The sequence below is a fragment of the Engraulis encrasicolus genome, unplaced genomic scaffold, assembly GCF_034702125.1.
Source record: "Engraulis encrasicolus isolate BLACKSEA-1 unplaced genomic scaffold, IST_EnEncr_1.0 scaffold_31_np1212, whole genome shotgun sequence".
NCBI lineage: Eukaryota > Metazoa > Chordata > Actinopteri > Clupeiformes > Engraulidae > Engraulis > Engraulis encrasicolus.
In genome coordinates, this window is record NW_026945610.1 from 954,323 (window position 1) to 969,322 (window position 15,000).

Genomic DNA, 15,000 nt, shown 5'->3' on the forward strand with positions numbered 1-15,000 from the left:
AGTAAACCTCCCTCCTGAAGCCTCATACAGTATCAGTAGAACATTAGTAAACCTCCCTCCTGAAGCCTCATACAGTATCAGTAGAGCGTTAGTAAACCTCCTGAAGCCTCATACAGTATCAGTAGAACGTTAGTAAACCTCCTGAAGCCTCATACAGTATCAGTAGAATGTTAGTAAACCTCCTGAAGCCTCATACAGTATCAGTATAACATTAGTAAACCTCCCTCCTGAAGCCTCATACAGTATCAGTAGAATGTTAGTAAACCTCCTGAAGCCTCATACAGTATCAGTAGAACGTTAGTAAACCTCCTGAAGCCTCATACAGTATCAGTAGAATGTTAGTAAACCTCCTGAAGCCTCATACAGTATCAGTAGAACATTAGTAAACCTCCCTCCTGAAGCCTCATACAGTATCAGTAGAACGTTAGTAAACCTCCTGAAGCCTCATACAGTATCAGTAGAGCGTTAGTAAACCTCCCTCCTGAAGCCTCATACAGTATCAGTAGAATGTTAGTAAACCTCCTGAAGCCTCATACAGTATCAGTAGAACGTTAGTAAACCTCCCTCCTGAAGCCTCATACAGTATCAGTAGAACGTTAGTAAACCTCCTGAAGCCTCATACAGTATCAGTAGAACGTTAGTAAGCCTCCTGAAGCCTCATACAGTATCAGTAGAACGTTAGTAAACCTCCTGAAGCCTCATACAGTATCAGTAGAACGTTAGTAAACCTCCATCCCGAAGCCTCATACAGTATCAGTAGCGCTGCGCTATCGCTCTGGTCCTCTGGTCAGCAGTGCTGAGCCTCCCATGCGTGAAGTGATGTGTTGACTCAAGGAGGGGAGTTCGAGACCTGGAGGACCGACTGCACGAGTGTATCGAATGCTGTGTCAGCACCTGAGAGGTAACCACGGCTACGGGCTAATGTACTAGTGCCTGAGAGGTAACCACGGCTACGGGCTAACGGGTGATTCTCACGAAGCTAAAAAAAATCAATGGCAATGAGGTTTTAATGGTTAAATATGACATGGATTCTTTTGATAATATACATTACTGTAGAGCAAGACGTGTACTTTCTGGCACACTAGTTCAATTTAAAAAATGTTATTTTTATTTTCCACTTTTTATGCATTTTATAGGCAAATTCTCATTACCGAAATGTGTCCCGACCAAAATTTCTGGTCTTTGAATTAGGTTAAAACATAATAAAACAATTAGAAATACGTAAATGACACTACAAGAGCGTTGGTCTATGTCTGAAGTTTCATTAAGTGTTCCTTGTTGGCAAATTAAATAATGAACACTAATGAATATTTCAAGAAAAGATTGTGTCCCCAAGTTTTTCTTCTCATTACCGCAATATATTTCAGAGCTACAATTAAAAGCCATCAGAATTTCAATATGAGCTGAAACTACCTACAATTGATGTGTACCAACAGGAGATTCAAGATGGCTACATGATTAGTCAGCCTTATTGTTTGTGCCTGTAAAATGTCACAATTTGTCTCAAAAATATGCAAATACGACAAAAGTGGTTCTCATTACCGAAATTAGTCAATATTTCAAAATGAAAAAGATTTTTTCATTTTAAACTTGCTTGGTAATAGGGTATTCCTTTTCAGAATTCAACAATGGTCATGAATTAGCTATGTCATAATTACTCAAGTTACAGTTAGCATTATTGTGCTGAGCCATCTCATTACCGCAATACACATTCTCATTACCGCAATGTTTTAAGTACCTTTCGGTAATGAGGATTGTCAATTTCGGTAATGAGACTCTATGGTGATTTACATTTAGAATATATTTTCATGACATATATCCATTTCGCTTTTTATTTATTTACATTTTTAAACATGCAACTGCAACCTTAAATACAAATTATATTTTTGCAGTATAAATATTGTCACTATGTCACTTAATTACAGTTAAAGCACTTGATGAAAGTGTTAAGTGACATTGCATCCATTTCGGGTTAAAATATGCAATTGTATTGAATCAATATTCGATATACAATATTGTAAGTAAACAAAGCAAAAGTAAATGCCTAACATATGCAATAGCTCTAATGGGGGTTTGTCTGTAAAAGTGATCATCTCCCAATACATTACATAAGCTAAATTGAGTGGTCATACAGGTGTTGTTCATAGACCATTTTTTCTGTTCTCATCCTTTCTGGCAAATGTTGTGGTGACATTTATATTTTGTCCCACCCTTGGAAGAACAACAATCGACTATGGGCCAGAAACCCTGTTGTGAAAGTTCATTGAGAGCAAGTAGCAACTTAATTCTTGCTCATATGCCAATCCATGAATCAATATTCCACCCTCGAAATGTGGTTCTTTGATGCAAAAAAAATAATCAAACTGCCTAGTGATGTCACCCAATGCAAAGGCAATGGCAAACAACGAACCCAGCACTCGCAGTGAAGTTGTCAGATTGAGTAGATGGCAAAAAGGGAACAAGTTGGGAGACAAAATCGACTCACTTCAAGTCCATGTGCTTTTCCAGAAATTGACAGATTTTTTGCTTCCTGTGTTTGGTTGTCATACCCTAGTGGGTTTGAGTATTTAAGTATCCTTTTTTTACTAACTTGACTTCCTTCCAAAATCTAAGTTTTGGATCCAATTTGATCATTGTTAAAGGGTGGCACAAAAGGCTTGGCATTAGAAATAGCAGTGAATAGACCTATCAGCGAGAAGTAGTTTTTAGAATATTTCAATCAAAACTAGTAAGAAGAATCATTTGGAGGAATGCTCTAGTTGCCTTTCCCAAATTAGAAACTCCTCATGCATGTTTTTTGCAGCCTTTAAGAAGGTTTCAGCCCCCATACTCTGATCTTTAAGCCATGCTCAAACACCCATGTACCCATCTTTTAGTCATGCTGTGAGTTCTTGATGTCCTGGGTAAGTGGAAAGGTAACGGGATCAAAACAGCCTCAAAATGCACTTTGCACTGATTTAGCTGAAAATGCCCATTAACAGCAATTCAAAATTCCAAGTCTATTGTGCCACCTTTTGACAAGTATCAAACATGCTAGAAAATGAAAAGGAAGTTAAGGTAGTTCAAAGGAACAATACTGCAAGAGAAGAGCAGGATTTTGCAACGTTTTAATTTTGTTTTTCATGCACCCTATACTAATTATGGGCATGTCTGATATTGTCCTGAAAACCAACACTTTTTCTTTTTAAAAAATGTGAGTGAAGTGAAAGCCCACTTGGGAAACTACAACTCCCATTGTCATGATCCAGCGCTCCACAGCACACACATGAACACTGCACATTGCACACAACAGAATGGTAGTTATGCCTCACCCGCATTTATGCCTCATCCCCAATAGCGCCCGAACGGGAGCAGTACCATGCTCAGGGTACCTCAGTCATGGAGGAGGATGGGGGAGATCACTGGCGGGTCAGGAATCGGGAGTCTGATGCCCTGACTGCCATTAGTGTGCAATGTGCCACTCAAACAGTTAGTGGTGTTCAGTGATATTTCATAACACATAACGTTCATAGTGAATTCCGGCTTTGGTCCGGACAGTATTATGGTGATACTGTACCGAAAATGTACCGAACTGTGACCCTAAAATCAAGGTGTACCGAACCGGCATACCATACAACCTACTCTAGTCATCTCCTGTTCCTTCTACTTCCTACTTCCTAGTTGCCGGTGCGCGCCGAGTCAGAAAAAAAGTCCAGTGCACGACCTCGCACTGCGACATGATTTCCCTTCTCATAACAGATTTAGATTTCTGGTCCACTATAGATTTTTGGCTGGAGAGATCAGTGGTGAGTTGTGATATCATATTCAGGGTGGGGATGAGGAGTGGGATGTATGCGCTTCATTGGGGTCATCAGGTGGCTACCCTCCAGTGTTTTGATGATGGACGAACTATAACTATAACTATAACTATAACTATAAAGGGCAGTCATGGGTGAGCGGTTAGGGCGTCAGACTTGCATCCCAGAGGTTGCCGGTTCGACTCCCGACCCGCCAGGTTGGTGGGGGGAGTAATCAACCAGTGCTCTCCCCCATCCTCCTCCATGACTGAGGTACCCTGAGCATGGTACCGTCCCACCGCACTGCTCCCCATGGGGCGCCACTGAGGGCTGCCCCCTTGCATGGGTGAGGCATAAATGCAATTTCGTTGTGTGCAGTGTGCAGTGTTCACTTGTGTGCTGTGGAGTGCTGTGTCATCGTGACAATGGAAGTTGAAGTTTCCCAATGGGCTTTCTTAACTTCAGAGTGCACCCCTTGGCCTTCACCCCTTGTACTATGATGTTACTTTGGTGCCCAGGAGGGGCCTCGCCTATTCACCTACTGCAGGGGTGGGGAGCCTTTTTCATTCGAGGGGCCTCTTCAAATTCATCCGAGGGCCGTAAAAGTTCTCAGAGAGCCGTACTAATAAAACAAACTAGGATTTCCCCCAGCACTTTAGGCCTATATTGAAGGCAGCCACCTTTAAAACAGACCCCACCTTCTCTAGTTCCCCTGAATATAATTTAATTGTATTTCAAATGTATTTTCTAAGATTCCTTTACAAAATGTGTCATATTTGGCTGGGTTAAGTCTTGAATCCCAATATCCTTCAGTAGCTAAATGAATGGTTTTATATAGAATATATTTATCATCTTATTAGGTGTCATTTGATTAGTTCTGCCCTGGAGGCTCTGTCGTTGTGCTAATAATAATAACCAATAACACATCATTTACTAATATTTGGCTTTAGTTCAATTTACAGTGCCCTCCATAATTATTGGCACCCCTGGTTGAGATGTGTTTTTTAGCTTCCAATTATTTATTTATTTTTCTAAATAATATGGGACCTTAATTGAAAAAAAGAGAAAAATCCAACCTTTAACACAAGTGCATTTATTCAGTGGGGAAAAAATCCCACATAAAGAAATAATTATTTGACATCAAATAATGTGTGTCACAATTATTAGCACCCCTGGTGTTGATATTTTGTACAACCCCCTTTGCCAACAAAACAGCACCTAATCTTCTCCTATAATGTTTCACAAGATGGGAAAAGACAGAAAGAGGGATCTTCAGCCATTCCTCTTTGCAGAATCTCTCTAAATCATCCAGAGACCTGGGTCCTCTCCTCTGTACTCTCCTCTTCAGCTCACCCCACAGGGTCTCAATGGGGTTGAGGTCTGGGGACTGAGATGGCCATGGGAGGAGCTTGATTTTGTGTCTGGTGAACCATTTCTGTGTAGATTTGTCCATATGTTTAGGGTCATTGTCTTGCTGAAAGACCCAGTGACGACCCATCTTCAGCTTTCGGGCAGAGGGCAACAGATTTTGATTTAAAATGTCCTGGTATTTCAAAGCATTCATGATGCCATGCACCTTAATTAGGTTCCCAAGGCCTTTGGGAATTAAAACAGCCCCACAGCATCACTGACCCACCCCCATAGTTCACAGTGGGTATGAGGTGCTTTTCAGCATGCGCATCTTTCGTGGCACGCCAGACCCACTTAGAGTGTTTGTTGCCAAAAAGCTCAATCTTGGTCTCATCTGACCAAAGCACACGGTCCCAGTTGAAGCCCCAATACCGCTTGGCGAACTCCAGACGTTTGCGTTTATGATTGTGAGTGAGGAAAGGTTTACTCCGTGCATGCCTCCCAAACAGCTTGTTGGCGTGTAGACAGCGCCTTATGGTTGATTTGGAGACTTTGTGACCCCAGGATGCTACCATTTGTTGTAATTCTGTAACAGTGAGCTTTGGAGATCTTTTGATTTCTCTTACCATCCTCCTCACTGTGCGTGGTGGCAAAATAAACTTGGGTCCTCGTCCAGGCTTGTTTACCACTGTTCCAGTTGTTTTGAACTTCTTAATTATTCCTCTCACAGTGGATATGGGCATCTGCAGTTGAGTGGCAATCTTCTTGTAGCCTCTGCCTGACCTGTGAAGGTCGACGCACATCTGCCTCACTTGTATGCTGTGTTCCTTTGTCTTTCCCATGTTTAAGAGTGGATAAGAGAAATGGCCTCGGTGTCACGTCATATTTATACCCCAGGGAAACAGGAAGTGATGAATTACTAATTAAATGTTCCTACATACTCTGGTAAACTTTGTAAACTACTGTAGAAATGACAGAAATGCTTCTATTATATTTATTTCTTGGGAATTGTTAAGGGTGCCAATAATTGTGGAACAGGTGATTTAATGAAAAATAATTAGTTTTTAGTCAGGATTTTTTTTTATTTTCTTGCAATTCATTTGAGTTGAAGGCTACATTTTCCTACAATTTTCAGTGTGACAGTATTCTTCTGCAAATAAACACTGAATTTATTTTAAGGCTTTTAACACATTTCAACCAGTGCCAATAATTATGGAGGGCACTGTATTTCTCCTTATTCTCATTACCGAAAACTCATTCTCATTACCGAAACATATCCCTCATTACCGAAATGAGCACTTAATTGGAAAAAAAAGTACTAAAGGAAAACTGTATTCATGTATATTTTTTATGAACACAGTACCTTTCATGTTTCTTTCACTTCAGTATATTTTTGGACCGAAATTGTAGGTTTTCACTGATGTATTCTAAAATTAAAGAGGAAAACAAATGATCCTATTGCGGTAATGAGGTAAAATGGTAAAATTCTTAAACTAAAATAATAAGAAAAAAAACTTTTTTGAGTGTTTTATGTAGCCCCTAGTACAACTATCAATATTCAATGAACACAACTGCTAGAACAATTAAGTGTCCTAATACATTTCATGAAAGAAAAAAATTGCGGTAATGAGCATTTTAGCAGACATGGACCTATAAAACGTTAAAAAATGTGTTTTAAAAAGTTGTCAGGTAAGTTGATATTATTGTGCTTAGTAACTGTACACTTTGATGTAACTGATTCAAAAAGAAATTCAACCAAAAAAGCATTTTGAAAAAATGGTTGTCAAAACACCTTTGTTGCACGTTTCGTGAGAATCACCCTAATGTACTAGCGCCTGAGAGGTAACCACGGCTACGGGCTAATGTACTAGCACCTGAGAGGTAACCACGGCTACGGGCTAATGTACTACACCACTATGACAGTACACAGGGCCTATAGTAATACATTACTACCACAGTACTACACCACTATGACAGTACACAGGGCCTATAGTAATACATTACTACCATAGTACTACACCACTATGACATCACGCTGTCACTCTCTCCACTTTCCGCTCGTGTCGCAACATTGTTGCAAATGTCAATAGAGTTAGAACGTTGTTCACGTGCCTTTACCTGCAACAATGTTTAAATGACTCTGTATGGCTCGCAATGGTGGTATGTCGGAATGGCGGTTGCCCCCCACCCCCCAAACACACACACACACACTTTAGTACTACATTACTACCATAGTGCTACCATTGCACGTCTAAACCACACACACACACACACACACACACACACACACACACACACACACACACACACACACACACACACACACACACACAACACACACACACACACACAAACACACACACACACACACACACACACACACACACACACACACACACACACTTTAGTACTACATTACTACCATAGTGCTACCCCCCCCCCCCCCCCCACACTACACTTTAGTAACACATTACTACCATAGTGCTAACCCCCCCCCCCCCCACTCCTCTAGCCTGGAGTAATACATTACTACCATAGTGCTACCCCCCCCCCCACTCCACACACACTTTAGCAACACATTACTACCATAGTGCTAACCCCCCCCCACTCCACACACACTTTAGCAACACATTACTACCATAGTGCTACCCCCCCCCCCACTCCACACACACTTTAGCAACACATTACTACCATAGTGCTACCCCCCCCCACTCCACACACACTTTAGCAACACATTACTACCATAGTGCTACCCCCCCCACTCCACACACACTTTAGCAACACATTACTACCATAGTGCTACCCCCCCCACTCCACACACACTTTAGCAACACATTACTACCATAGTGCTACCCCCCCCCCCACTCCACACACACTTTAGCAACACATTACTACCATAGTGCTACACCCCCCCCCCTCCCCACTCCTCTAGCCTGGAGTCTACTAGAGATGACCTCCTGACTCTCACAAGACACAAACAACAATGAGTGTGTGTGCGTGCAAAAAAAGTGTGTGTGTGTGTGTGTGTGTATGCATGCGTGCAAAAGTGTGTGTGTGTGTGTGTGTGTGTGTGTGTGTGTGTGTGTGTGTGCGTGCAAAAAAAGTGTGTGTGTGTGTGTGTGCATGTGTGTGTGTGTGTTTGTCCTCCGGTTGTCTTGTTGGTATTTATTTATAACATAATGTGAACAACACTCACCTACGGCACTCACACACACACACACACACACACACACACACCAGGGCTTGACATTAACATTTTTGCTTGCCGGCCACCGTGGCTAGTGGTTTTCCAGAGTCACTAGCCATCCAGCTATTCTACTAGCCACAAATTTGTTTTGTTTTTTAGGGTTTATTTTATCATGACGCTGTACATCTAACCTCAGAAGATGAGGTGCTGAAAGCAAAAAGAGGAGTGCATGGGTTTCAACATGGAAGTAAAACAAACAAATAGAAACTGAGTAACTGAGCTTTTTCATGAACTTAGATACAAACAATTGATAGACAAGTGCTAAAGTGCAGAATATACGCTACTCTAATGTGTCATACCATAGAATAAGCTACCTGCCAATTTGGCCAGAGACACTGAAATTGTTACCAGCTACAGCCACGTTTCACCAGCATTTGGCAACTTCAAGCCCTGACATAGACACACACACACACACACACACACACACTATTCCTTTCTCACAGTAGATGACAGTGGGGGTGTCACGGTATGAACATTTAATCTCACGGCTATTGTGACAGTTTTCTGTATTATCGCTGTAATTTTGAAAAGTTGTGTCGATTATGTTCAGGAAGCGTTGATGGTCCTACACGAACTGAAATATTTCCAGTAAGGTGCAAGGAGTGCTCATTACATTTAGAAATGAAGCAAAACTGTATCAAAAGCCCACGTGTAGTCCCTTAGTGCGCGCCGTACCTCCAGGGGCACGCTGTAATAGTCATTGAAATGTAACTACCATAGCACTACAATACTATGGCACAACACAGGCCCTTTGGAAATGCACCACAACTTGGTCATTACCTAGCCTGGTTCACACCAGACGGTATGTGTGTAGCTTTGGCGCCCCCTGGCGGAGCAGAGCTACACACACTACCGTCTGGTACACAGGCATAGAGCACGCTCCGTCTCCAACCAGAAAATAGGCGGAGCATTTATTTCTTAAATATTAACGGTAACTCACATTGAGGAGTCACAAGACAGATTAGAGACTATTGACTCTTTAAAGATTAACAGGAAGGTTTTTGTTGGCAAGGAGGCCGTGCCGAAGCAATACATTCTCAGCCTATTTTCTGGTTGGAGACGGAGCGTGCTCTATGGCTGTGTACCAGACGGTAGTGTGTGTAGCTCTGCTCCGCCAGGGGGCGCCGAAGCTACACATACACCGTCTGGTGTGAACCAGGCTAGTCATTACCATCCTGGTAACGACACATTTAAGGGGTTAAAGGCACAATACATGAATTGATTGTCATTCTGAAGTTACACATTTCTAAGGTTGTACTTTTTATTGTAGAAATGACTTTGTTCAGCAGTTCACTATGATTCCAGCGCTGGCATGAGGCCACACAGTGTCCCTGTGCAGGGGCGGAGCTATAGGGGGGGCGAGCAGGGCACTTGCCCCTGGGCCCAGGGCCCTCCTGTATTGGTGGTGGGGGCCCTACTGTGAGCTTGGCAAGCTGTATAGGGGGCCCTGGGGCCCTGTGTGCAATTGTTCACACACACACACACATACACACACACACACACACACACACACACACACACACACACACACACACACACACACACACACACAAACACACACACACACTCTCTCTTACACACACACACACACACACTCACATCACACAAACATCACACACTCTCTCTTACACACACACGCACACACACACACACACACACACACACACACACACACACACACACACACACACACACCTCTCTCTCTCTCTCTCTCTCTCACACACACACACACCTCTCTCTCTCACACACACACACACCTCTCTCTCTCACACACACACACACACACACACACACACACATCTCTCTCTCTCTCTCACACACACACACTTTTCTTTCCTCCCTACATCTTCACTCATCATCTCACTCCTCCTTACTTTGCTTCCTACTGCCAGCAGCTCTATCACACACACACACACACACACACACACACACACACACACACACACACACACACACACACACACACACACACACACACACACACACGCATTCACAGCCTCTCACTCACACATACGCACGCAGAGTGCCACACGACAGCCTACATCTCCGACACTATATTCTCTCTCTCTCTCTCTCTCTCTCTCTCTCTCTCTCTCTCTCTCTCTCTGCGTGGCTACATTGTAGCTGTTCTGTTCGGCGGCGATGTGAAATCAAATTGCATCGCTTCCTTTCCGCTGCGCAGGGCCTCTGAAGCTAAACACGATACGGATTCCACTCCAACAGCACAGAAAGGCCGTTATTCTAGTTTGCCATTAACATTCAGTATAATATCGCTTCAGGAGGCTGCTGTGTTGTTTTATCATCATGTTTCAGCAGCTATTCGCGTTATTATCGCTCGCGGACCCTGCTGATGGAGCTCGAGATGACGCGCAGGCGCTCTGCTTGTTTTGCATCATACAGCTCTCGCGACCATCATCATCACTGTGGCACACAAATACACAGAATCCTGAACGCTACGCATAACACACACACCAATACGCCGTTTATAATGTGATTTTCAATCGCGTTAGGCTAGAATAATAATAAATGTCTCGCGCGTAATGGCGTTTTTAGTTCTTACCGGACAGTTCGTCTGGCTCGAGACCGCTCTCCGTGTCCAGCCCACAAATCACGAAGTAATCCGCGAAGCGCACGGAGCTCGAGGAGGTTCCGAACCCGGTGGTCATGGCGACGGACTGGACTGGACCTCACGAGACTCCTCCTCACCGGTCCGCTTCTCGGTTCCCTGTGCTCGCGCTGGTTTCAGTCGGTTGTCGCATCTCGGGGAGCTCGCGCTGCCGGACAGGGTGCAGCCATTACGGACATTCTGCTCTGCTCTGCTCGCGAGCCTGGCTGGAAAATCAGGACGGGCTTAACCAGTAGCGCGGTGCATTCTGGGCCTTCTCTCCTCTCCTCTTCCAGCTGTTTTCATCTGCTCTGCACGACGCATGCGCCCCCACCGAGGCATTGCATTACGTCACTGGTTAAACTCTGAAGAGAAAATCAAGAGTTCAGTTTTCAAAACACACAACCAATAACAACATGCATACAAAACACAGACAACACAACACAACACAACGCAACTAACATGCACAGGCCCACTACAACTTAACATGGACACAACACAAACAACAGATCCAAAACAACATAACATTATATATATAACATAACATTATATATAAGCTTATTGCTTATATTGCACAATACAAAGGATTAAACATATATGTTTACATGTACACTCTACACATAGCAGTGCATATAATGCGCAGCCGTGGCCTAATGTTTAAAGAGATGGGTTTTACGTCAGAGGGTTGCAGGTTCGAATCCCACCCTGGCACTCCGCTCCCTGGCACGCCGCTCCTTGCACGCAAACCCACACTGCTCCAGGGACTGTAACCAATACCCTGTACCAAGGCACCTAACCCCACACTGCTCCAGGGACTGTAACCAATACCCTGTACCAAGGCACCTAACCCCACACTGCTCCAGGGACTGTAACCAATACCCTGTACCAAGGCACCTAACCCCACACTGCTCCAGGGACTGTAACCAATACCCTGTACCAAGGCACCTAAACCCACACTGCTCCAGGGACTGTAACCAATACCCTGTACCAAGGCACCTAAACCCACACTGCTCCAGGGACTGTAACCAATACCCTGTAAATAGCTGTAAGTGGCTTAGATAAAAGTGTCATAAGTGTAATGTCATATGTGTGAGGCCCCGTTCCAGTCCATACTCTACAGCAGTGGTTCTCAACTGGAATAGTCTTGTGACCCACAATTTGCCGTGGTCAATACGTTGTGACCCAAACTGCGTGTCGCACCATCAGATTCTTCCAATAATAATAAAAAATATTATCATGCATTTCATAATATGCATTATTATTTGCATTGTATGCTGATATACAATGTGTCTTATGAAGTAGTGGAGAGGAAAAGGCCTATTAACCATGTTTCACTCTGTCTTCAACATCATAGTCATTTTTAGTGCATTGCATCACAGCTCCGCGACCCACCCAGGAACCCTCCGCGACCCACTTTTGGGTCCCGACCCACCAGTTGAGAATCACTGCTCTAAACCACAGTCCTGTTGACATGCTATTACATTACATTACATTCAGCAGACACTTTATTACATTACATTACATTACATTACATTCAGCAGACACTTTATTACATTACATTACATTACATTACATTCAGCAGACACTTTATTACATTACATTACATTATATTATATTACATTCAGCAGACACTTCATTACATTACATTACATTATATTGCAGGCTTAAAGAGGTGTACTCAGTCTTGCTGCCTGGTAGACTGTTCCAGGGACTGTAACCAATACCCTGTAAATAGCTGTAAGTGGTTTAGATAAAAGTGTCATAACTGTGTCATATATGTGAGGCCCCGTTCCAGTCCATACTCTACAGCAGTGTTTCCCAACCAGGGGTACGTGTACCACTAGGGGTACGCGAGCACACTGTAGGGGGTACTTGGAAAATCTTTATTATTATAACAAATGAATGGATAAGTCATATTGGGACAGAGAAAGCTGTATAGAACATAAATTAGGGGGTACTCGTGGCGCAACTGAGATGCTTAGGGGGTACGTAAGACAAAAAAGGTTGGGAAACACTGCTCTACACCACAGGCCATACTCTACACCAGTGGTTCCCAACCTTTTTCTTAAGGGACCCATGTTTTTACTATTGTAAGCTGTGGTGACCCAACCACGCGAGCGCCCACATGAGAGGGAGTCACATGATACACTCAGTTTCCTGCGAAAACTAATTTTAGCTATTTTATTCCTCAATTCGTCTTTAGTCAAAAAAATAATAAATGTTTAATGTAGTACTTCCAATTTGTTGCTTCTATGCATTTATTAGATGCTTTGTCTTTTATTCAACATGGGCTATATATATTTAAAATGAAACCCCTTAAAATCAAGAGGGTTCCGCGACCCCCTGTGGATCTTTGGCGACCCATAAGGTGGGTCCCGACCCATAGGTTGGGAACCACTGCTCTACACCACAGGCCTGTTAACATGATATTACACTACAGTTCATACTCTACAGCAGCGTTTCTCAAACCTTTTCTGACCGACGGCCACTTTGTCCCCCAAAAAAGGTTCAGGTGCCAATTGCAATGCAGATCCCTTATTTTTTAATTCACATTTACAAGCCTGTCTTATTGTGGTGAAAATATGACTCTGCTATGTTTAGCTTTGCAATGTCATGAATATAGCCTACTTCTAGCTTGTCTTTGGACAAGTAGCAATCCCCTGGCGGACCACCTGAACTCTGTCCCGGACCACTAGTGGTCCCCGGACCACACTTTGAGAATCAGTGCTCTACGCCACAGGCTTGTTGACAGGGGACCCAGTTCCCCTTCCTCATCATTTTCATCTCGTCCCTCTCCTCGCATTTTACAAGTGGCGAGAGAAAACATCTGGAAGAGGTGTGTTAGCGCTGGACTGGACTGGAGCTGGGACGACAGCAGGGACTGGGGACACGATACCTTTTTTGGGGGACAAAGTGGCCGTCGGTCAGAAAAGGTTTGAGAAACGCTGCTGTAGAGTATGGACTGACACACAACTCACACACACACACACACACACACACACACACACACACACACACACACACACACACACACACACACACACACACACACACTTTCTACCTGCACTAAACACACACACACACACACACACACACACACACACACACACACACACACACACACACACACACACTTTCTACCTGCACTAAACACACACACACACACACACACACACACACACACACACACACACACACACACACACACACACACACTGCTGCTGGTGTACTTGATATACCTATTTTAATATTTATTTTTCTTCAAAATGCTACTATTACTATGTCAGAATGCTATAAAGGACTTTTAGAAAAAGCACAACAAAATACCTCCTCTTAATGTATGTTCTCTACAAGTCTTCTGTTGTCCAGTCTTGCACTTTAAATGTCTGTATGAGCACTGTCTATGTCCATACTGTCTTGTGTCCATGTATGAGTACTGTCTATGTCTATACTGTCTATGTCCTTACCTAGATTAGTCTATGTCTGCATGGGAAAGCAAGAAACGTAATTTCAAATTCTTTGTATGACCAGTGCATGTAAAGAAATTGACAATAAAACCAACTTGACTTGACTTGTTAAAGGGACACGATACTGTTAAAGGGACACTGTGCAGGAAGTGGTCAAAAAACTGCCACTACAGTATGCTGCTTATTGAAACTGGGCTGCCTATTGTCAGATCTGGTCTTTAGTATGGTCCAAATAGAGTCATTTTTTGCAGCTAAAAAAAGGCTATTTATGGAAATTCAAAATGGCGGACCATAGAGAAGATCCCCCTTTTAATGTATGAAAAGAGCAATTTTTCCAGTCATAATGAATACTAAGAATTTGTTGGTGGTGGTAAGTATTCATGAAAAAGGTAACATTAGTGAATGGGCTGCGTGAATTCTGGAAATAAACAACTAAAAATCTCACACAGTGTCCCTTTAAAGACAAAATAGGTCTACTCTACTACGTTACTCAAAATGAATATCCCAGAGTCATTGTGAGAACACATCTGTTCAAACAACAAATACTGTAACACA

General features: G+C 43.1%; 1 protein-coding gene across 1 annotated transcript in view; it reads right to left on the reverse strand.

Annotated features, from left to right (window-relative positions):
* The window catches only part of LOC134443418 (DENN domain-containing protein 5A-like), a 36,687-nt gene extending 25,433 nt beyond the window's left edge, over positions 1–11,254 (reverse strand). Inside the window, exon 1 of the mRNA XM_063193204.1 lies at positions 10,934–11,254. Coding sequence (XP_063049274.1) covers positions 10,934–11,039 — 106 coding nt within the window. The 5' untranslated portion in view covers positions 11,040–11,254. The remainder of the gene's footprint in view (positions 1–10,933) is intronic.
* Between the last annotated feature and the right edge of the window lie 3,746 nt (positions 11,255–15,000).